At 43.3% G+C, this 22,117-nt stretch overlaps 2 protein-coding genes across 2 annotated transcripts in view; one reads left to right on the forward strand and one right to left on the reverse strand.

Annotated features, from left to right (window-relative positions):
* The window catches only part of SHROOM3 (shroom family member 3), a 115,591-nt gene extending 112,799 nt beyond the window's left edge, over positions 1-2,792 (reverse strand). Inside the window, exon 1 of the mRNA XM_053940237.1 lies at positions 2,641-2,792. The gene's annotated coding sequence lies outside the window, so the exon portion shown is untranslated. The remainder of the gene's footprint in view (positions 1-2,640) is intronic.
* A 2,241-nt stretch (positions 2,793-5,033) lies between these two features.
* The window catches only part of CCDC158 (coiled-coil domain containing 158), a 30,902-nt gene continuing 13,818 nt past the window's right edge, over positions 5,034-22,117 (forward strand). Inside the window, 22 exon segments of the mRNA XM_053940474.1 lie at positions 5,034-6,086; positions 6,519-6,555; positions 7,727-7,843; positions 8,083-8,087; positions 8,301-8,420; positions 8,939-9,000; positions 9,003-9,125; positions 10,019-10,236; positions 10,238-10,493; positions 11,205-11,388; positions 12,140-12,292; positions 12,411-12,523; positions 13,245-13,400; positions 14,447-14,539; positions 15,036-15,161; positions 16,762-16,916; positions 17,773-17,840; positions 18,817-19,030; positions 19,079-19,118; positions 19,446-19,539; positions 20,310-20,417; positions 21,441-21,560. Of these exon segments, the coding sequence (XP_053796449.1) occupies positions 5,639-6,086; positions 6,519-6,555; positions 7,727-7,843; positions 8,083-8,087; positions 8,301-8,420; positions 8,939-9,000; positions 9,003-9,125; positions 10,019-10,236; positions 10,238-10,493; positions 11,205-11,388; positions 12,140-12,292; positions 12,411-12,523; positions 13,245-13,400; positions 14,447-14,539; positions 15,036-15,161; positions 16,762-16,916; positions 17,773-17,840; positions 18,817-19,030; positions 19,079-19,118; positions 19,446-19,539; positions 20,310-20,386 (2,859 nt within the window). The 5' untranslated portion in view covers positions 5,034-5,638 and the 3' untranslated portion in view covers positions 20,387-20,417; positions 21,441-21,560.

Consider the following 22,117-nt stretch of genomic DNA (forward strand, 5'->3'; position numbering starts at 1 on the left):
TGACTTGTCAAAAAAAAAAAAAAAAAAAAAAAAAGGCTGGGGGAGGAGGAAGGAGAGAGCAAGTCCATTCCTAAAACCCTTTAGAGGGCTTTAAAATGTGAAATAACTCCATACTTATTGGATTAAAGAGTGAAAAAAAAAAAACATTGGGAAAGCTGAAGAAGCAGGTGAAATGAATCCTCTGGGAAAAACGTTAAGGCGATAGCTGAACTCTTTTCATTTTCGGTGCTCTCCCCGATGAGCTGCCAGAGCTGCAGCAGCTACTGCTGCTCTGAGGGAGGGTGAGGAAGTGAGTGGGGGGGAGAGAGAGAGAGAGAGATGGATTAAGGCAAGTAAGGCAGTGCTGCCCAATTGTGTACATCAAGCACGCAATTATAAAATGCAGTGTGCAAAAGCTGGGGCTCACCCTTTTATTATGCCCCCGGAAACCACCATCTTTCTATTGTCCTTGCCAAGGAATTGTAACAATCCAAACTGCCAGTTGCTGAAAACACAATGGACCTGTTCCAAATCAGCTCAGTGGAGCACTGCTAATAATTCTGCTCTCATAAAGCGCTTTTCCTCTCTGTGGAGCCTTACTAGCTTCCCTGGACATATTTATTTTCCCCATTTACATTGCCAGGAAAGGCCAATGCTTTCCCAATAAATGGAATAAGAAACAACACCAAAAACTCTGGATACTTTTATTCATGTAGGCAGTTACCTACTGTAGAACATGTGGATGTGGCTGGATCTGCTCTTACGCATGTGCACATAGACCTAGGGACTTGGCTTATCACTTAACATCTATCGCGGCATGTGTCACTGAAGGTGTGCAAAGCCTTTCCTGATTTTTAACTGGATCCCGGACAATAGAGAGAGGAGACCAGAGCTGAGGAAACACACAGTAGTGTCTCCCTCTAAGGCACCCCAGATTTTGATCTCACCGTGCATGGAATGTGCATTATTTCTCCTTCGGGTTTTGCAAGCTCTCAGGGCCTTGTGTTAACAAAATTTTAATGAACGGTGGGGGAAAAGCTTTGCAGCTGGGACTCTAAACCCAGTATTCCTTGCATTTGTCCGTGGCACCCCATTCCCATTTCATTCCCTTTAAGATGTTACAGGTTCCCAGACCTTTCTATTTGCCCCACGTGTCCCAAGTCTCATTCCCAACAGCCATGGAGACACGCAGAAAAGAGGCCCCTCGCTTTATTTTTCATGGTAGATGATTCTTCAATCCTTGCTTATACTGAGCTTTTCCCCCTCAGCTTCCCTCCCAGGGGTTGAGTTTTCATTAGCCTCACAACCTGGTCAGTCTCACGGATTGCTGTTTTCCAGAACTCACCCTTTAGCCTGACTCAAATCAGATTTCTGATGCTTTACACTCCTAATGTTTCAGTGTGAAAACCCTCACTCCAAGCCACCACAAAGAGCGATTCACGTCCATGCTCTGCACAGCCCTTCCAGGGACAGGCGAAGGCTCCAGGAGCTCTCTCGAGGCCATGCCTCCTCCCATCCATAGCCAGCAGGACTAGGTAAGGCTGTGTAAGGACACGCCAGCCCGAGGCACTTCTCTGGATCACATCCATTTCCCATACAAAACGTTTGTCACCACACCTGTCTGCGGACACCAGATTTCCAGTGGGAGCTCTATTTCTTACTGCATCTGATGATTAAAAGTTATCAACATATTTCTGAGAGACAGTTGTACTTCTCCTCCAGCACTGTGGTTCAATTCAGGTGCTGAATCCAACATCATTTTTGCCAAAAGCTCCATCAGAATTGTCACCATTGCAAGCACAGGATTTTCTCCTCTTACCACCTCTGGATTTGGTATTTTTTCATCCTGTTAATCCAGATCTCAAAAGGTCACATCCAGGTACTTCTATGTGTCAGAGACTCACAACCAGCTAAGGAAAGAGGTTTGATCAATCACCCAAAAAGGGCTTGCCAAATACTGCACTACTTCCTCAGCGGGCTCTTATTCCACACAGGGGTTCCTTTCAGGACAGAGCTGACATACCCCTTGATGGGATGCAACCAAAAGAACCTGGGCTCAGAAAAGTGCTTTCCACACAGAACAATATATTTGAAGTTTTTCACAGTTGTGGCGTAAGGGGAAAATAAATTTGGAACAGTCATGTTAGAACCCTTACCCTCATTGAGCACTGCATTGCTAAAGCAGGAAGAATTACCTCTGATTTCACTTTTCAGAGGTCCCAATCAAACCCTGTATTTATCATCAATCAAGGCAGCTGGCAACTGCTCTGTCTTTTCCTAAATTCCTTCAAATATTCCAAGTTTTTTTCTCAAATGAAGTTCCTCAGAGCAACACTGCCCCCCTCTGCTGAAGCCAGAAACTGTCACAGTTCAAGCTGATCGACTTATATGCCAACATTTCCGTAGTTAATAGGCATTTACTACGCTTTTCCCTTTCAAAAATGAAGCAGGATCTGTCCTAAGCATTCAGAGCGCCTGATCTGATCAAAGACAGGAAATTCAGCTCATTTTGTACACAGTTGTTACTTTTGGCAGGAGAACTAAACACTAGGCTTAGTTTAAATCTACCTGCTGCTGACTTCTATCCTGTAAGTTGAGAGGAAGAAGATTCACAATTCGTCTCTAAAGAGAAGTTTTGTGAAATAACGTGGACCTTCCTACCTTTCACAGAGACCCAACGGGTGACTTGCTGATGGCCATAGAGGAAGCATGAAAAGGCTGAAAAAGAAGTGCTCCTTTTCCCTTGGTCCCTGGTTTCATCACTGAAGAACTTCTCTTTTCCTTCCAGGCAGGGCTCTGTGTAAGCTGAGGAGTGTGAGGAATTTCAAATAATGGACAATCCTTCAGGCACCAGTGGGCCCAGCTTCTTCCTCTCCCTGGGAGTCCTGAAGCCATTCACCTAAATCTGCAGTAGGATGGAACAAAACACAAGTGTCAAAAGACACAGCTCTCCTGGATCAGCCCAGGACCCCTTCAGGAATGAATCATTCCCTCGTGGGGTAGCAATTCCCCTGGACGTTTATTTTTAAAAAGAAATCAGGAACAAATGAATCAAAAATATGGCTTTCCTGTACTTACCTACAATCAGCTGAGGCTGACTGTAAAGTATCCATCTCCTCAGCTCTGGAAAATGTCAGTCTGGCATCTAAAAGAGGAAATAACAGGAGGGAAAACATGTTGAGACTCTGCATGGCATCAAAGGGATTGCAATCATCAACTAACATTCAAAAGGTGCTTCCAGAGAAAAATTCCTAGGGCTACACAGGGAACCTCCACTCAGATTCCCAGTTGGATTTGAGCTCATCTTCGTTCCAAACCACAGAATAAGCTTGTTTGTCTGGATAGGCCTGAGGTAAAAATGTGAAAAATCAGACAGAGAAAGGGGAAAACTGAGATCTGGGAGTGAAAGGAAAGAACAAAGCTGAGAAACAGAAGTAACCTGTGAAATCAGTGAATCCACATCCTTCTGGTGTTGGAAAAGGCACTTGTCTTTGAAGTCTGAAAGGAAAGAACTTTCTTTGGAGAACAGGAAAGAGATTCTCCATTAACATTGCCTCCGGCACAGGGCTGCTGTGGGTCGCTCAGCTCCTCAAAGCAAACTGAAAAGCAACGAGCCAAGGAGGGGAAGGGACCTGTCCCTCTAAGGGGAGCACGAGGGGAAGGGACCTGTCCCTCTAAGGGGAGCACGAGCGCTGCCACAACCCAAGGATGTGAACCCAGGGCGTTTGAACTCAGACCTGTAGGTTTTCCCCCTGCATCTGAATTCCCATCTATCTGATGTCACCACTCTGCTGAAAACAGAGTTCCAGTCAGGAACCAGGTATCACAAAAGAGTCATCACAACCATACAACGTTCCCAGCCCAAATTAAGATGATGATTAAACAATTCATGCCACTGTTAGAACCTTTAACCAACTCTGAAGTGGCTGGTGGGTATGGCCCAGGTATGTGAGTAGTCTCTGCTGGCATAAATCACTCCAATCCCCTCCTCTGAAGCTCTACCCCCTCTAGGAGGAATGGATTATTTTAAAAACAAGCAGTTGATATTTTCATCTTGATACCTTTTCAGAGGCACTCCCAAACAGGAGGAAAGTTGCACAGCAATTTGATCCTAAAAGAGTTATTCTGTTTCAAGAATGACAGGGGCTGCTGGGGGCTCCAGACCTGGACTCCCAGGAAACAGGGGATAAAAAAAGGCACCTGCAGTCAAGACAGGTGGCGCTCTGCAAAAAAAAAAGCACCTTGCCAGGATCCCGGCAGGGAAAAGATATGGGAAAGATATCAAGCTTCCCGCTGAAGCCAGACTTTGAATGACACTTGGGGGATAAATCCTGCGTACGGCGTTTATTGGCTCTCCTTCATGCACATGAGGAGCTTGTTCCCAAGGCCAGGAGGGAGCAGAAGGGTGGGGTAAGGAGCAGGTGGCTCCCGGCGGGGCTTGGGAAGTTGGATTGGCAGCCCGCAGCACGGAAAAATCAGGAGCGAATGCGGAGTGATGAGTTCCTCCCTTCTTTCCCCGCCCTACAGTGAGGAGCAGAACTTCAGTGTGTTCCATCCCAAATCCCAGAGAAACAAAGCCCAGCGCTGCCTGCCAGAGGCAGGTGCTGGCCCCCTCCCAGGTGAGTTTTCATGCTTTGTTAACACCTGGGACTATTGGGGGATTAAAATACCGTTTGAGGATATCGTAGACCTTCAGGATATTGTAGGGTATTGTATTTACCTAAACACTCATTTATCTCTTATCCCTGTAGGTAAGAAAAATCTTTCTGTTGCTGCCTCTTCTGGGTGGTGTGATAGAAGTCCTTTCCTCGAGCTGTTTTCCACTTGGGATTGCAGTGCAGCAAGGAGAATGGAGAGCTGAGGTCTGTTTTCAGCTGGTTAATTCTTACTTTTCTGTAGTAGTTCACGTAAAACCACTTTTCTCCTTTTGTCTGTCTCTCAGCACCAGGTGGATGGTTTTTTCTCTTGTAAATGAAAATTATGTGGTACCCTTGAGGAATGGTTATGTGTTTTAGTTCTTAGTCAGATATTTAAATAAATTAACATACCTGTCTGTCTCTTGAGTTTTCTCAGACTTAATCTCTCCAGCTCAGGATTCTGTTTTGGGCCCAATTCATACACTGTTCCTGGAAACTTGTATTAAGGTGGTCTTTTGAATAATCTGAAACAAGGGACAGGCTATGGACACCTGTGTGTTCATTCCTGAACTCGACATCCAAAATGGCACAGTCAGACATATAATTTCCTTTGCTGAAGTAACCACCTCTTGACACCACACCCTCTCCCTCACCTTGAAAATACCAGGGAACACAGACTTGTCCTCTCTGCCGAGATTAGTGTAAAAACAAAAATATTCCAGTTTTTATTACTGAACTGGATTTAGGGCAAGATGCCTTTGAATCTTTGGCTTTTGACCCTCTGGACTTCTTGGCGGGAGAAAGTCCCCTCACCCGACTTCTGCCTTCAATCAGCTCACGGTCACCCCTCCAAAACGTCCCACCTTACTGGCCAAATATCATATGGAAAATAATCCAGGCCCTTCCCTATCCCCGTGAGAGGATTTTTGTCTCCAGCCTCAAGCACCAGCATCGCGAAACCACCTGGGACCCCCCCACCCCCGACCACAAAATGGTGCCCACGCCGTGAGGGGGCAGCGGCCATGTTGGGGCTGAGGGGCCCGGCGCCGCAATTCCCGGCTGGTGCCAGCGGGTCACCCTTCCAGAATCAGCCGGCGGCTCGGGATGGCCCCTTCCCGCGGGGGAGCAGGCGGGAGGAGCTTGGCGGCTCTCCCCAGGGCGGGCTGGGTCGGCAGCAGCGCCCCGCGGAGCTGGGAGCCCCGGCAGCGCGGTGTCCCCGCAGCGCTGAGGGGACGGAGCTGCCCGGGCGTCCCTCACGGGCGGGAGGCGGGAAAGCGACGGGGCCCGGCCCGCCTGAGGGGAGGCGGCTCCTGGCGGGGCCTCGGGGCTCCCGTGCCTGCCATGGCGCGGCTGGGGGGTTTTTCTCCTCCCTTCGCGTTTCTGGCCCCTCAGGGTCGGACTCTGGAACCAAGGGCTCCGATTTTCTCCTCGGTGTGCCCACAGGAAGCATCCCCGGGGTGGCTGTGTCAGGTAGAGGGGTTTTGCTGGAGGTGTTAAGTTAGCCAGGTATGGCAGGTGCTGCTGGGGCTGCCGCTTGGCCCGCGGTGTGGTCACCTGTGCTCCAGAGGACGAGTCACAGAGGAAATTCCAAATAAACTGAACAAGAAACCTGTCAATACCACCTGATTTAAAACTGCCACTAACAGATTCCTCTCATTTCCTTCTCCCTTTCTGTCTCTTTCCTCCTCTTTTTTCTTTTTCTTATTTTCCTCTTCTTTTTCTGCCTGCATCTGGGCTCGTCCTGGCAAAACAAACCAGAAGATTTGGAAACTGAGGGAAACTTAGCTCCCCTTAAATAACTTTAATTCCTCCTGCATTTTTAAACTTAGATGGGCAGAATTAATTTTGTTGAAGTTGATTCTTAATAGATTAAAAAGTAAATGCACATCTTTTTCTTCACAGGTGCTGTTCCAATGAACATGAATATCCAGGAATTAAGGTAGTACAGAGGATTTGTTTGCAGAAAATTCCTGTCCCTGCTATGTGTCATTATTTTTTTCCCTCAGAAGGTAGAGCTTGATTTTAGTGATTTTTATACACAGTTCTATATCTAATATTTCAAAGTTTCTCCCCCAGAAGGGTCATAAATGAATTTGAAAATTGATGGCAAACTGAGATTTGATTTACTGATTGACTCAGACTGATGAGTCAAACTGACACCACACCCTCAAGAATGGAGCAAATAATCCATTGGGGGATTATTGCTAGGGGGTAGCAAGCAATGTTTTTGAGGACTTCAATAATCACTCCAATAAAAGATGTTTATTTGCTCATGACTTTGTGCTGCTTTTTCCTTTCACGCTGTTCATCTCCTGGTTTAGTTACTGCCACAAAAATTCTATTTTGGAGCAATCTCTGCACCTTACTTTTCTACATGTCGCTCAAGCGGACACGTGGAATTTGTTGGGACGTCAGTTCCACCATTAAAAGAAAAGACTAACTAATTTTGGTAGTTAAATTAGCTTTTTCTTGCTGCTTTCACTAAGAGTTTTGTCCTTTCTCGTTTGAGAGGTCCTAATTTTTGTCCCGCCATCCACTTGAGTTACATAGTAACCCCTCCAAAGTGGAATTATCCATAGCTTGATACTTAATAACACAGCATCCAAATTCCTACATTTCTGACAATTGAAAGAAGTTACTTTTTGCCAAGATGAAATAATAGCCAGTGTTTTCTTTTGGGAGGAGGATTGATCAGCTAAGAAATGACCCTGAGCACGAGGTGGCAGCACTGCCTCGTAATGCTGGCAGTGCCTGCAGCTTGCAAGTAGCATCCAAAGCCAGGTGGAGACAGGTCGTTAAGTCTGGGCTTTGATTATAGTGTAGGAAATGTTAAGAGTAACCTTAATTTGAGAGAAATCTTATGCTGCTCCTACACTCCACTCTCTGTCCTATTCTTTTGGTTTCTCAGTGCTTTTGTTTAAGTGAAGCACTGGTTGCACAGACTGTGAAATGAAGAGAAAAGGGATAAAAACAGAAACTCCACAAAACCATGCAATAGAGGAGAGAGAAAACATCCATGCGTTAGGCAGGGTGAGAATGAGGAGGCTGGGGCTGCTTCTCCTTTGATGGTTCTTACCGTTTCTAATTTTCCCACCTCAAACTTCCCATAGAGAACAAGCAAGAATCCCAAATTTGGTGCATCCACATCAAGTCTGTCACAGGGAATCCACAGTTTGTCAGCTCTGCTCCCAGCTGGGAGAAGTGAAGAGGATCTATGAAAACAAGGTGTGTATGGATTTGCCTTTTAGCACCGTTTCACTGGTGCCAGTGAAATCGAGTGTGTGGGGATCTGAAATGTTCCAGAGACAGGAGGGAAGTCTCTTGATGAGGGATTGCTTCAGAAAAACTGTCTGGACATAAGGATAAATTACATTATCTTAAACGTGGCACATTAGAGTATCTTTATTAAATAGCCTTGTAGACTGGTCCATCATCTCATACACTGGCAGAAGTTGCCTCCTTTCAGAGAAAGTGCACACTGCTTGGTACAAAGCGTGTGTGCCTGGAGATTTCTCAATGTAGCCACGGTGAATGAATAGTCCTTGGTGAAAAAAGGATTTTTTTTTTTTTTTTTTTTTTTTTTTGTAGGACCTGGAAGAAAACCAGAAGAAATCAAATGTACTGTTTAACTAGAATGCTTTAAGATAATTCTTCATGAGTATTTGCCTTTTTTGTACGTCCAAGACCTTGAGAAGCAGTTGCACCTAGCTCATTCTGAGACAGCTCAGACAGACCAGGCACAACATAGCCAGGAACCTGGAAATCCAAATGACCAGATTCATCAACTGTTGGTAAAAACAAGTGATAGTATTGAAAAAGCTTGCTTTCTAAAAGTCTCTCCTTACTTCTGGTGTTCAGATTTGCACCTTGCTTGTTTCCCCTTTTAATTAACTTTGAGGATTACTTATAACTAGAAACTTGAATTAGCTGTGAAAGGCCCAGGGGCCTTTGCCAATAGTGATGAGGGACGTTCAGAATTAAGGCTTAACTTTGTCAAAAATTCAAAGCCACAGAAACCTATGCAAATCATATAAAGATGCTAAGCTACCTCCACTTTAACCTCACAGGTTGATGGATCCCTCTGTTAAGGATCCTTGCAAGGCTTATCCAATATTTGAGCAGTAAACAACAGCAGAAATATCCATTGGTTATTCTCCCTTGGGCCACACTTTAAATTCATAGTGTTGAAATGAGTAGCTCTGAAATGTATGTGTTAGTGTTTTTAATATTATTTACATTTTAAATTATCATTAAGAGAACAAAAAAATCCTGAATTTCTTTAGGAGAGAGATGACTTTAATTTCTCATAGACCAAACTCCACAAAAAGAGACAGAGCTAAGCCTAGAAAAAGAGCGAAACAAGCAATTTTGGAATCAGAACACCATCAGAACAGCATCACCATGGAGCAGCTCAGGAGGCAGCTGGACAACAGAAACATGCAGCTGCAGAGCATGGAAAAGGCACTGAAGGAAAAGAGGATGGAGTGTCGCAGACAAATGGAGTGTCAGGTTGGTGGTTTTGACTCTAAACCTCCAAAATGAGATTTTGTAAATTTCCAGGAAGTTTAATGCTGCCAGATCTACCAAACAAATTGTTGATTGTGTTCTTTTCAGCTTTGAGCACATCTGTAAGAGTGGTTAGTGAGTTCAAGGCCTTCATAATGTTTTACTTCATGCAGTATTAAATGAAAACGTAATGAAGTTGTGTTTATGAACCAGTGAATGCTGTGTCACAATTCCTTCTGATAGAGTAGACACTGCCTTTACACCCTTTACATTCCCCTTTTTTCCAAACTTCAACCCCTCAAAAATGAGCTGTAATTAGGTAACCTTCTTTGCATTAGGAATAAAGATCCAGTTGATTCCTTTATTTTCTACCAAGCCATAGGCTTGAGCTAACTCACACATCATTCATTTTCTCAATCCATTATTTTTTGTTGAAAATTCTCCCACCAGGAACTTCACTCTTTTCTTCTGTTTGTACTTTGCACTGTTACCAGTTTCTGAATCACAGTTGCTTGTGGTTCAAATGGTGCATATTGCTGCTTGCAGGAATTAAATCAGTAATAAATTATTCATGTGATTGTTTCTTCCCCATCTTCAGAGAGCAGCCAGTCAAGTTTTATCACTTAAAGTTCTTTAGCCTTAAGTGCTCTGAATTTTGTATTAACATTGCCAGTTGATTCTTTTTTTTTTTACATCAGTTTAACATTTTTCATTTCCTGTGTTTAAAAAACCTATATTCCATTCAGTTATTAAAATGGAGGGAGAGAAGAGCCAGAGCATCCTGACCTAATTTTTCTGTACAGCTGGGGTGTACTACACAAAAACAGAGGTGTGCCAGGACATTCAAAAGGTAGAAATTAACAGATCTCTTCGTTGATGGTATTGTTATTCTTCAGATGGCTGCAATTGAGGGAAAAAATGAAAGCATTGGAAGAATCTCCTCTCTGACTGTGCAGCTGGAGATGACCAAGGAAGCACTGCGTAAAGTCATGGAGTGTCTGGCAGCCAAACAGAGGGATTTGGAGGCTGCTGAGCAAACAGGCTCAGATCTGGTGGCTTGTCTGCAGGAGAAGGAAAGAGTCCTTGGGGCTAGCAGGCAGGAAATCAGCGAGCTACCTTGGCAGCAGGATGCAGGAGCTCCAGCACGCGAGGAGTGAAGAGGGCTGCTTACACAAGGTGCAGTCGGAGCTCAAGGCGCTGAAACTGTGCGTATTGGAGAAGGAAAGGATGGTGGAGATCTCCCAAAAGCAAATTGATAACATGACCCAGATCATGGGCCAGCACGGCCGAACTGCTGGAGCAATGGAAGTGGAGAAATTCCAGCTGAAAAAAGAAATAAATGGCTGGAAACTCAAAGCAGAAGAGCTTAAGGTGTGCAAACAATGCTGTATTTGTGTCGCTTTATGACAGTTAATGTTTGATAGTTTTAAATCTCTGCTTTAGTGTGCTGATACTGTGGTTTTGAAGAAGGTCAGGGCAATGCCCCTGGAATTCTAACAGCACTCAGTTAGTGGGCAGAGGAGGATAATATTATAACATTACCACTACCAATGAATAAATCTCTGCTGAAAAGCAGCTGCCAAAAGGCTGGAATGACCTCAGTGAGATGAGTTTCCATGCTGAAGCAGAACCAGAAATACAAAGTGTTAGTGAGAAGCAGCAGACAGGCAGCACTCAGAATTCCAAACTGAGGACACTGGTTATTTCTCAGACATGAAATACAGGATGTTGTAGTCTCATGCAGGTCAGCATCTTCAGAAGAAAAATCACTCCAGATGGAATTTCATTCTCTTTGGTGAGAAGGCATTTGAGTGCACATGGCGGGGGGGGCTGCTGTAAGAGAATGCCAATCATCTTCATAAGGTACACTTGGTAAGGTTAATTATTCTTTAAAGCCATCAGATCCAATTCTGCTGTACCCTTTTTGCCTGGATTAGCAATTTTCACACAAATAGTTGGTCTGTTTCACTCTTATTTTCTTTCTTGCCCCAAACTGGGATTTTAAGTAGTGGTATCCACGCATCTTTGTGGTTATTTTATATAATTATGTATATTACATATAATTGTTTTTTATGTAAGCAGAGTGCAAAGGATGAGAAAGAAGCCAGGATACGTGAAATGGAGGCCAGGCTGAGCGAGCTGGAAAAGGTTCAGCTGGTTAGCACATGCACCGAGAGGCTCCAGGCACTGAATGATGCAAAACTGGAAAAAGATGAGCTCCTGCAGGAACTCCAGGCTGGCCTGAGGCAGCTAGCTGGCCTTGCAGGTAGGGTGCCTCAGCTCAGCTCCCACAGCTGCTAATTTGGGCTCATGTTAAAAATAAAAGAGCAGCCTGCTGGCCAAATCCAAATATGGCTGCTGGTACAGCATGAGGTTCCTGCCAGCTCAGGATGGTCAGATTCTTCCAGGGAGCTATGTGGGATTCTGGCACTGAAGAGGGGGAACACAATCTTAATGGCCCATCTCACTATGAGCAAAAATATTTAAAACTGTGTGAGTCAGGAGATGAAAAAAGCTGATCTAGTAAATCACAGAATAGCAGCCTGACCCTTTTTTCCCAGAGCAGCATGTAAGAGTAGGACTGGATCCCATTGACCATTTATAGCCAAATTATAGTGAAACTTTGTTTTGTGGCAAATTTGCTACAATTCGATACTTCCACATTTTCAGGACTGGTGTGTGGGAAACCCCATCAAGATATAGTATTAAAATATATACAGATGTATAAAATTATAAAAATAAAAATACTTCTGAAATATATAGATATGAATATATTATTTAAAATTTAGACAAAGCAGGAACTGGATCCAAAGTAACCATTAAAGTTCAAGGATGTTCCCAGGTTAATCTGCACAGGAGCTTGACTGGGTGCTGCTGGTGACATGCTTTGCTCTCTGCACACCCCTTGGGAGCACTGCCTTTATCACAAGCTAGCAGCAGATCAGTAATCTTAGTCTAGAAAAATGATTTTTTTTTTTTTGGTCATTCTAATTTCAATCTTTACTTGCTCTCACCAGAGGCATTTGAAGATTTGAAGAGGAATTATCAGGGTGAAGTAAAGGAAATGGAAAATACTGCAAACAGACTGAAAATGCAGTTGAAGTCAGCCCAAGCTGAACTGAAACAGGCCAGGACTGCTCTAAAGACTACAGAGGGACCTGATGGCAATGGTAACTGGATTGAACTTCCCAAATATCACACACATTTGTCTTATCAACCGGAGAATATTTGTAAGCATTGCCATCCAAATCCTCATTGTTCACTGAGAATTAACCTTCTGTTTTCCAGCTCTGGAAGCTGCAGCAAGAATGCAGAAGCAGATCACAGGCAAGAGAGGACAGATAGATGCACTACAGAGCAAGATGAAATTCTTGGAAGAGGCAATGGCAAACGTAGCTAAGGTCACAAAAACTCCTTTTAAAAGTATTTCACTGCATTTAGAGAGGTTTGTCTTGGGAGAAATGCATGGGCAAAAGCACAGTCAGCCTGTAAAGGACCAAAAATAGTTTTGCTCAGTGTCCATGGAAATCAGCCTTCTGCACAGAGACAGGTGTTAATTTATATTTGTTCTTGGAAGAATGAGAGTAGTTGCAATGAGAATCAGGCTCTTACATATCAGTTCTTCCTAAAAATGTCAACTTAGGCATTCTGTATCCTTCTGACCCTGGTCCTTGGTGCTTCCCCTCTGGATTCTGAGGCAGTTCTGGATGTAAACCCTGTGTGTCAGGGTCTATCTATCACTGTGAGTCCTTTTCTACTTTCTGTGAGAAATCGCTCAGTTGCCAAGAGCTGTAGTTCAATGAATGATCATTTATATCTGTCCACTGTAAGCTGTCTCATTTCTTCACTGGCTTGGCATCCTGTGGATCCTGAAGCTTAAAATTCCAGTTTCAAAATGGATCAAAATTGGAAGATTTTGTTTCATTGAGGGCAGTCCATTTGCACTTTTTCTTGTAAGGCCTTTCTTCATGTTACAGGGCATCATCTTTGTGCAAGATGCAGTATCTAAGCTTCTCAAAGGATTAGTTCAGATATTTCGAAGATAAGAATAAAATCTACAGAAGATAAATGTCTATAATTTATAAATTTTTGACTCATACTATGTCCCCATTTTAAATTCAGGAGAAGCATTACCTCAGAGAAGAAAATAGTAAACTAAGTCAGAAACTGAGCTGTATTAGAGCAGAAAATATCAGGATTGCTGGGGACCTGGAGATCCTAAGATCACAAGACAAACAGCTGAAAGAAAAACTACCCAAGATGGGTAGTTTTGATAAGGTAGTGTAAGGAAACTCTCAGTTCAGGGAGATTCCTGGATGTATTCCTCTACAGTCACCTGGGAAGAGAAGGGTTGGATTTAATACATTCTTTTCACATGTACTTTAAGATCCTCACCAGGAGATTTTTTTTTTTTAATAGTAAAAGGCTTCTATTTTCATTAAGAGTTTTCTTGCTTTACTCCTTATTAGCTCAGGGAAATCTAAACTACAGGGAATTGAAAGTAAATGTGTCGTGTGGGCTGTAGAACCTTCCACTGACTCTGGGCACAGCTTCTTTCTCTGCTGTTCCATATGAGGCAATTTTTACAGAGCATGGTGTTGTTTCATTTGCCTGTTACATTTTTAGGTGAGGTTTCTGTTGCTGGCATACCTGACCCCTAAGGTTAGGTCTGGTCTGACTGGCACAGAAATCCCAGGTGCCCTGCAGGTAGGCTGCTGCTCTTCCAGAAGGAAGAGTCCTTTCAGGATTCTAACTTTCTCTGATGTCAATTGCTATGCAAGGTGTCATTCTCAAATCCCTTTAAAAAAAATGACAAAAGAATTGTGATTCCTCCTCCCAAGTGTAGCATTTATTTAAATGCTTTTCACTGGAAGCTTACCTTTCTTGTGGGGCATGGTTATTTATGCCCCTCTTCAGAGTAAATTTTTGAAGGAGGAAAAGGAGAAGGAGCAACTTAACAAAGGCGGGTCAGCCAAGTCCTCAGCCATCCCTTTCCAAACCCCTAAGTGTAGTTTTGCCTCATTAGCACAGCTGAGTTTTCTAATCCCAGAGGTGTTCAGTAGGTGTGGGACTGGCCCTGGAAGGATACTGTCCCCTTCTGGGACGTTCTGGTGTGCATGTCATGGCTACCAGGCTTGACATAAGCAGTTGCTTCTGTGAGCCTGTCAGCAAAGGCATCCTGCAGTATTTCAGTTCTGATAGCAGGAGATATATACAGCATCCCTGGGTGCACCCTGTTTCTTTGTCAGAGAGAGAACAGCAAAGAGTGTAATACCCAGAAACTTAGCACAGCTCATTTGTACCCCTTCTGTGCTCTGTTGCAGGCATCCCTGCAGTTTGCAGAGTGCCAGTGCATCATCCAGTGCCAGGAGCAGGAAGCCATACGCTGCAGGCTGCAGCACACCTTGGATGTGAGAGTGAGTGCCTTCCTGGAAAGTGTGAGCCTAGACTCTGGTTCTTTTCCTTTGGGGCTTGTCTTTAGGTTTAACCCTCTTTGGTGCAAACAGCTCTCAGAAGTCTCTTTCTGAAACCCTTTTCTATGTGGAATTCCTCAGTGCTGCACATGTCCATAATTGGGTTTTGGAGTGCTATTTACAGTAAGGACAACAAAATATTAGATGGAGTCCGATCCCTATCTTTACTACTTAAGTGGCTAGAGGATGTTTTTTACTTTTGCCTTATTTTTAACCATGGACTCAGGCTGCAGTGAGGCTACTGCTGTAAACAAATGGTCCCTTGGGAGCAGCAGTTTTATCACAATAAATTATCCTTCATTTTAGTGGCCCACCCCAGTTGCTGGCTTTGAAAGAGGAACAAAGCGCTATATTCAAAATACAACTCTACATAAGCAACAAAAAAAGTGCTTCAGAGGATGAATGACCAAGGTGGGGAACTTGTATTGTTTTTCCCCAGGAGCTGCAGGGCCCAGGCTACTCCTCAGCTTCTGCTTCAGGGAAGCTGCAGCACGCTGTGCCTCAGTCCCATCTCCTCTCTGCTGTCTGGCCACATGCCCTGTACCTGCCCAGCTCTGCCCCTCAGGTGAGTGCCTGCCTCAGCATGAGGCACCAGCACGTCCCAAACAGCAAAAGTAACATGGAATTTCTTCAGGGGAGAGCATCCACTCAGAGCATCCGAGAGCAAATTCCTAACACCAAAGGTGAAATAATTCCTGTAGCTGTGTTCTCTCAGATTTTGTTTCTGGTATAAAAAACAATGGGACAAGTAAAAAAATCCTATAGATTGGGCTAAGAGTTTATTTTACCTCTGCCACAAATAACATTTATGAGCTATTAAGTTTGAAGGTAAATGGTTCAGTTTTTGCTTTTTTTTTTTTTTGCTGTAAATCACATCTGACAGTGAAAATAGATTTGTGCATAGCTGTTGATACATTTAATTATCTGCTTGATATTTGAATCTTCCTCCAGGGTGGTTTTCATTGATTTTGATCAGTTTTATCAAAATAATTTTTCTTCCTTTTGGTTTTGTATGTCTACCTTTGGGTTTTAATCAAATTCTGTTTTGCACTGATTTTTCACTAAAGAAAACATCAACTGTAACCTCTCATTAAAAAAAAAATATTTAGCTATTTTCTTTATTTTCTTTTTATGTAAATCTCCAGAAGTGACTTGATGTATGTCTCAGGTATTTTCACTAGTTTCAGCCTCAAAACCTATAGGAGGCCACAAGTTAGTGCAGGCATTTTCCAGGAATATTTTCTGGTTTGCTTCCTGATGTGGTGGCAAGCATTTACATCAAGGAACAAAGGATAGTTCCTTGTGTGAAATCCCTGCAGCATCAGGCACTCCCATTATCTCTTCTCAGAGTTAATCAATTTATACTTCTGAAGATAACGAAGGAAAAAGGACTTATTTTTAATTTAGTACTACAGTGAAGACCCAACAGGTTGCAGGAGCACTTGAATCAAAGTCTACTTTAATCTTCTTGGTTCCTCCATCATTAGTTATTGTACAAAATGAAGCAGCTCCAACACTTGAGACAGACTCTGCCAGGTGATAATCTGGTTTCCTAACTGGAATGTGGAAAAGGAGGATTTGGTCTGACTCAGTGTCACTTTGACCCATTATGAAGCTGAGGATTTGTTCCCTATATAAGCCCTGCTGAAACCAGTGTGTTCACATTAAAAATGACCTTTTTTTTAATGAAGGTGGGTTAGCAAAGTTTTTCCATCCCCAGATGGAACAAAGGTCAGTGGAAGCTTTGAACGTGTGAAATGCTGAAAAATCCAGTTCTCAGCAGTGAAAAATCCAGTTTTCACTGAAACAAAGGGTTCTTTGAACCAGGCCTGCCTCTGCCTCGAGTCCTGAGCAGTAAAATGAGAATAATATTGCCCTTGATGTCCGCAATGGCTGTGGCAGTAAAGGGGTTTGTATCTGCAGACAGCTCAGCTGCTGCAGAGTTTGCATGGCAAACATGGAATGAGTCTGCCTGGCAAACACCCCCAGGTGCTCCTGTGTCTCCCTTCAGCGCTGTGTCTGTGCCCTGTACAGCAGTTCCTGGGGTTAAAAAGGACAAAACAAGAGTCAAGGGGGAGAAAATACATGCATTTGGATGAGTTCAGCTAAGAACTGACAACAGAGTGCCTGTGTGAATACTTTTTAACTGAATCATTTTATTTCAGAAGCCTACCAAGCTGGACATTTTGAAGGAAAAACCACTGCAGAATCTGAAGAGGATTCTTCAAGAATTAACAAGCTCAGACAGTGAAGTTCCCTCCGTGGATCTCAGCAGCCACGGTGGGAGAAAATCCCCTTTAACAACCATGAGGAATGCAGCGTAAGAATAATAGATTTATTTCTGTTGTGTGCTGTGTACATACAGTGCCCTCTGAAACTGGGATCTGGCTCTTGACATGCTTCAGGAGCAGTGTGGGATGTGTTTTTGCAAGGTCGGGTTTACACCTAAGCTTGAGTTAATTGGGAAGCTTCCAAAGCTTCTGTTGTTTGCTAGGTTAGTTACTCAGATGCTTTAGGTGGAAGGGAAATAGAAGGTGACCACACCATTTGCCTTCAGTGCTTGCTTTTATATTTGTTCAGAACTCCTTTCTTCTTTTCCTGCCATTTGTAAATATCCAAATGCAGGATTTTTTTTTTTTTTTTTTTACCAAACACATGATAATGACAGCAGTACATGAAGTTGAAAATCAATACAGCACAAATTCTGATGTTTCTAATCCAGAACATAAGGATGCTTCATAAAAGAAAATGTAATTCATTAATTTTGATCAGGATTAAATCAAAATGGCAGCTGGAGAGGCTGCTACTGCAGGAATGGTGGAAAAGCACATTTTAGGACAGTGAGAAGTGCTTTGACTTAGCTGAGTAACCTGCTTCTCACAGTACTCATTTGAGGTTCAGTTTCTAAGGCTTTTTTAATCCTGAGCTTGTTTGTATTGTTTTATTCATAATGCTAAGAGCTTCCTGGGAGTTAAAAAACAAAGCTTTCGTGTCACTTTCATCCCTCTAAGCAAGAGCTCTGAAACATATTTACGTTGTTTGCTTTTCATTTCCGTGGATAAGACCTGGAGACTTCATAGGAGAGCTTCACTTTCTCACTGTGGGTGCTGGCTAGTATGACCAAACTTTAGCATAACCCTTCCAGAATGCAGGTTTTGCCCTCATTTTGCTTTCAGGGGTCCTTCCTGCTCACATCCCGCAGATCTTCAGTCCCGGGATGGTTCCCTGCTCCTTACATCCCTTGGTAAGTTTTCACTGGCAGCACTGATGTCAAACTGGAACATTACAGAATATTATAAAGAATATAGTCCCAATACAGTATCTTTTCCTAGGAATTTACTCAAATACCTCTTAGCAGGTGCTATTACTAAAAAGTCTTTATTGCACTTGCTACAAAATCCGTATCTTGTTGGAAAGCAGCTCTTCAGAGGCTGACACAAGCACGCCCAAAATTGATAACTTCCATGTAACTCGTGTAATTAGCATCAATAGCACTGTCACATTTTTTGGAGCTTAAATTTAGGCTCTTGAGTTGTTTATTTGGATATTTAGTTATGGATGGGCTTTTTAGAGGAATCAAAAAAATGCTGATGTTTTCCTTCCAAGTACTGGATGGGTCAGTGCCTTTTAAACTGTGATGACATGAATTTTGTTATCTAAAAGAAATGAGGATGCAGCTTTGAGCAGCAGGGTTTGAAGATATTAATCTTAACTACCTTTTCTTTTCCTGCCCATAGATTATCCATTCTGTGAAAATTGCCTGCAGACACGGATTTTTTTTCTCTATTTAGAATTTAGGCCACTGTTCTTCAGAGATAGGCTCTGTTCCTTGTGAGGAGTAACTGCTTTGGGCATTCTTTTGGTAATTCTGAGTATTAAAGAAAATCTCCTGGGTAGTTACTGACTGCCGTCTAGCAAACCAACTGCAGTATCCAGGGCTTTTCCTAGTATCCAAAAGAGCTACAAGTAGGGGTTTCTTATGTAGAAGACTTGAGAAGTAGTTGAGTTTGTAATGGGCAGAGAGTCTTGGGTTGTGAGCTGCTAAGATATTCCCTGTTTGGGCAGTAAACAAGGAATAGAAAGCAGAACAGAAGCCATTCTGACATGGCAGTGACTTCAACAGAAATAAGCATGTTTTGTAAGGAGGCTTTAGTCTCCTGCCTGCATGGGGGTCCCTCCTCAGGCGTGTGCTCACTGCTCTTTGCTTGGACATCTCCTAGGAAAGGCATCCATCTGCTCGGCAGCACCTCGGTGCACATCCTCCCCCAAGCAGGTCCCTTGGGAGGGCAGACACAGAGCCAGATCTCCAGTACACCTGCTCTTAACTACCCCTCCTGATGAGCTTTCAGCTGGCCCTGCTGCTTCACCTGAGCACAGCCCAGCCCCAGGGAACCTTGGCTCTCCACAGGGAGCAGCCACAGCCCCAGGAATAGGGTATGTCCAGTCCCATGTCCTGATCTGGGCACCTTCACCCTCTCCCAGTTCTGTTCAAGCAGAAGGTTTTTTCTGTGATAAAAGAATTGTGAGTAAAGCATAGCAGCTAATTAATCCATTACACAGTCAGAAGATAAATTCCATGCACCACTAATTTTAAGGCCTGGTCAATTGTCTTATTCAAATTAAAAGGCCGTAAGGATGCTTGACATAAATACTTGCAGTACAAAAATGTTTGTAATAGCTGTTCTGGTTCCTGTAACACATTTAGTCAAGTTCTGGGGTTTACTGAAAATGTTGGTCTAGATTTTATTTTGTAAGAACTTCAATTTCAAGGGAATGTTTAGATAATTTATAATGGCCTTTTTTATTATTACTGATGATAATATTATTACTTTTTTCTCTATCTTCTCAGCCCATGGAAACTAGTGAGCCCACACCAAAGAGGCTACAGAGCAAGATGGAAAGCCTGCAAAACCTGGTGGAATCATTGCACATAAAGAACCAAGGTGCCAATATTTACCAAAAATATTCCTGTTTCACTGAAAAAAAACACACGCTCTCCAGAAACTGTTCTTGGTACCTGCCAAAGCACTACCTGTGCTTTTACTAGCACACACCAGTTTTACTTGCGGTAGCCACTTGTGCATTATCCTGCTCCTGGGAGAGTAATTAGATTAACTCCACAATGCCCCTTAACTCTAATAAGCTTCAGGGTCCTTAATATGTCAAACATGGCAGCTGCTCAGAGGTGTCCTCGTGTGCTGTCACGGCCAATTACAGAGGATTTTTGACAAGCTGATGACGCTTTCATGGAAAATGCAAGATTTCCAAAACATAGTTGCATGAGCTCCTGGCATGGCAGGATGCCAAATGTGATGGGGTTTATTGTCTCTGCACTTTTTCTTATTGCATATTCCCTTTATTTTTTTTAGTCTCGTCGCACAGATTTGGGAAATTATTTCTCCTCGTGGAATAGTGTGCTTGTGTCAGGGGCATACAAGTGACCTGATGTAGGTAAAATGAATCAAGTTATTTATATAAATAAGTCAAGGGTAAGTGTTCTCATTTTTGTTTTTTGCCATCCATTAATATCCTCAGTGGTTTTTCCGTAGTCACATAAAGAATTGCAAACTGAAGCTGCATTTGTAAGGGCTTTGCAGGTACAGCATAACTTGTTATGGGAGGACTTTGTGAAGCTTCAGCTGGCTGCACCTGAGACCTCAGCCTTTGGAACATAAGGTGGTGTTGAGCTAATCTGTTCTTCTGCTATTTTCAGCCACATCTCCAATGATCAGAACTCAGGAGGTGAAGACAAAGAAACCCAAGGAAAAGGAGAGAAAGCTATTCAAGTGAAGGCACTGTATGCATTAGTGATCGCTTTCATGTAGGTACATTGTGTTTAAAATACATTATGTTTCTAAAGATTAATAATAAAAGCCCTTACAATTTTTTAACTCTAGTTTATAGCTCTTGTTTTAAATGAGCAACAAGTACAGAGTAGAAAGGGACCTTAAGGATAATCTCATTCCAGCTCCTTGCCACAGGCAGGGACACCTTCCACTATCCCAGGTTGCTCAAAGACCCGTCCAAACCAGCCTTGGACGCTTCCAGGGATGGAGCAGCCACAGCTTCTCTGGGCACCCTGTGTGAGCACCTCCCCACCCTCACAGGGAAGGATTTCTCCCTATGTCTAAGCTAAATTCTTCCTGTTGAAGTTTGAATTCAATACTGTACCATGATTCATTGAAGGAGAATGGACTCATCAATCTTTAGTTTGAGTCCTGTGTGGGGAGGAGAAATTACTGAGTTGTTCTTAAGGTGACCTCAGTAACTGCCAACAGTATTTGAATTGGAGGAATTATTTTAGTTTTCCTAATACTTTTTTTCCCTTGTTTCTGATACTTTTTGCAACAGTGTTGCAAGCTCAGTCAAAATATTAGCAAACTCATCTCCCCTTTCCCAGAAATCGGTTGCAGTGAAAATGAAAGGATTGGTTTAGATGGCACATGTATCACAGTTTGGACTTGCCACAAATATTGGACAAATCTTCCAAAATTTTCTTAAGGGGAGAGTCAGGTGTAGAGAATAAGAACCCAAAGGAAAGGTCACTGCTAAGTGCGCTCCCAGTTGAGTTCAAGGAGCCAAGATAAAAGAGTTTCAGAAGCTGCAGCTGTGTGCCAAGGGCAGGGAGCAGGTGGAGGGGTCAGACGGTCAGAGAGAAGGGAGGGACATCTTCCAGCCCAAAGCAGCAGCTAAACATCCTTTTGCTGGCATCCAACAGAGTTGGGGACAGGTCTGGGCTTTCCCCCTGCCACCAGCAGCAGGCAAGGAACAGGCTCATAGACACATGAGCCTTAGAGCAGCTGAATACATGCAGCCCCAACATTTGTTATTCCATGTCATGCAGGTGGATGGCACAGGAGGACTGTTAGGCCAAGCTTGCCCACAGCAAGGACACCACAGATGGCAACCAACCCCCGGGAGAGAAAACCTAACAGCAGGCTAATACCTGGAGAGACTCCAAAGGGTGAGTTCAACTCCCAGAGACAATGTGGGATGGGCATGGGTTTTGCAAAGCAAAATAGCTGCAGTGAAGGTTTTTGCAGGAGACACTAAAATGGCTTATGCCCAGTCCCCTCAGGTTGCTTGCACAGCTCACCATCCAGCTGCAGCATTCAGCATTTGTGCACCAAACTACTTGACAAAAAGGAATAGTTTGTGTTTCACATAAAAGTAATCAAATTGTCTAATTTGACAGAAGTTGGCTCTCAGGGGTATGAGCAGGTGAACTTTAAAGGTAGCTCTGTAGTTGCAGGTTTTGCCAGTTTGTGAGTGAGACAGTTTATTGTTTGCTTGGAGATGTCCTGAGCCACTGGCTGTTAGATCCACACAGGAATGTCAACAATAAGTTGTTTCTCACATGTAGCTGCACTGGTCTCACAGCCAGGACATTGTATTAGACAGCTACCAGCCATTCCAGCAGCATCTTTTTTATGCAGCAAGGCAACTTTGTTTAAATCTGCTTTCACTTTTGAGGAAATAGATTGTTCAATAATGAGAAAAGACACTTGTGAACTTAGAGAA

The sequence above is a fragment of the Vidua chalybeata genome, chromosome 4, assembly GCF_026979565.1.
Source record: "Vidua chalybeata isolate OUT-0048 chromosome 4, bVidCha1 merged haplotype, whole genome shotgun sequence".
Lineage (NCBI taxonomy): Eukaryota > Metazoa > Chordata > Aves > Passeriformes > Viduidae > Vidua > Vidua chalybeata.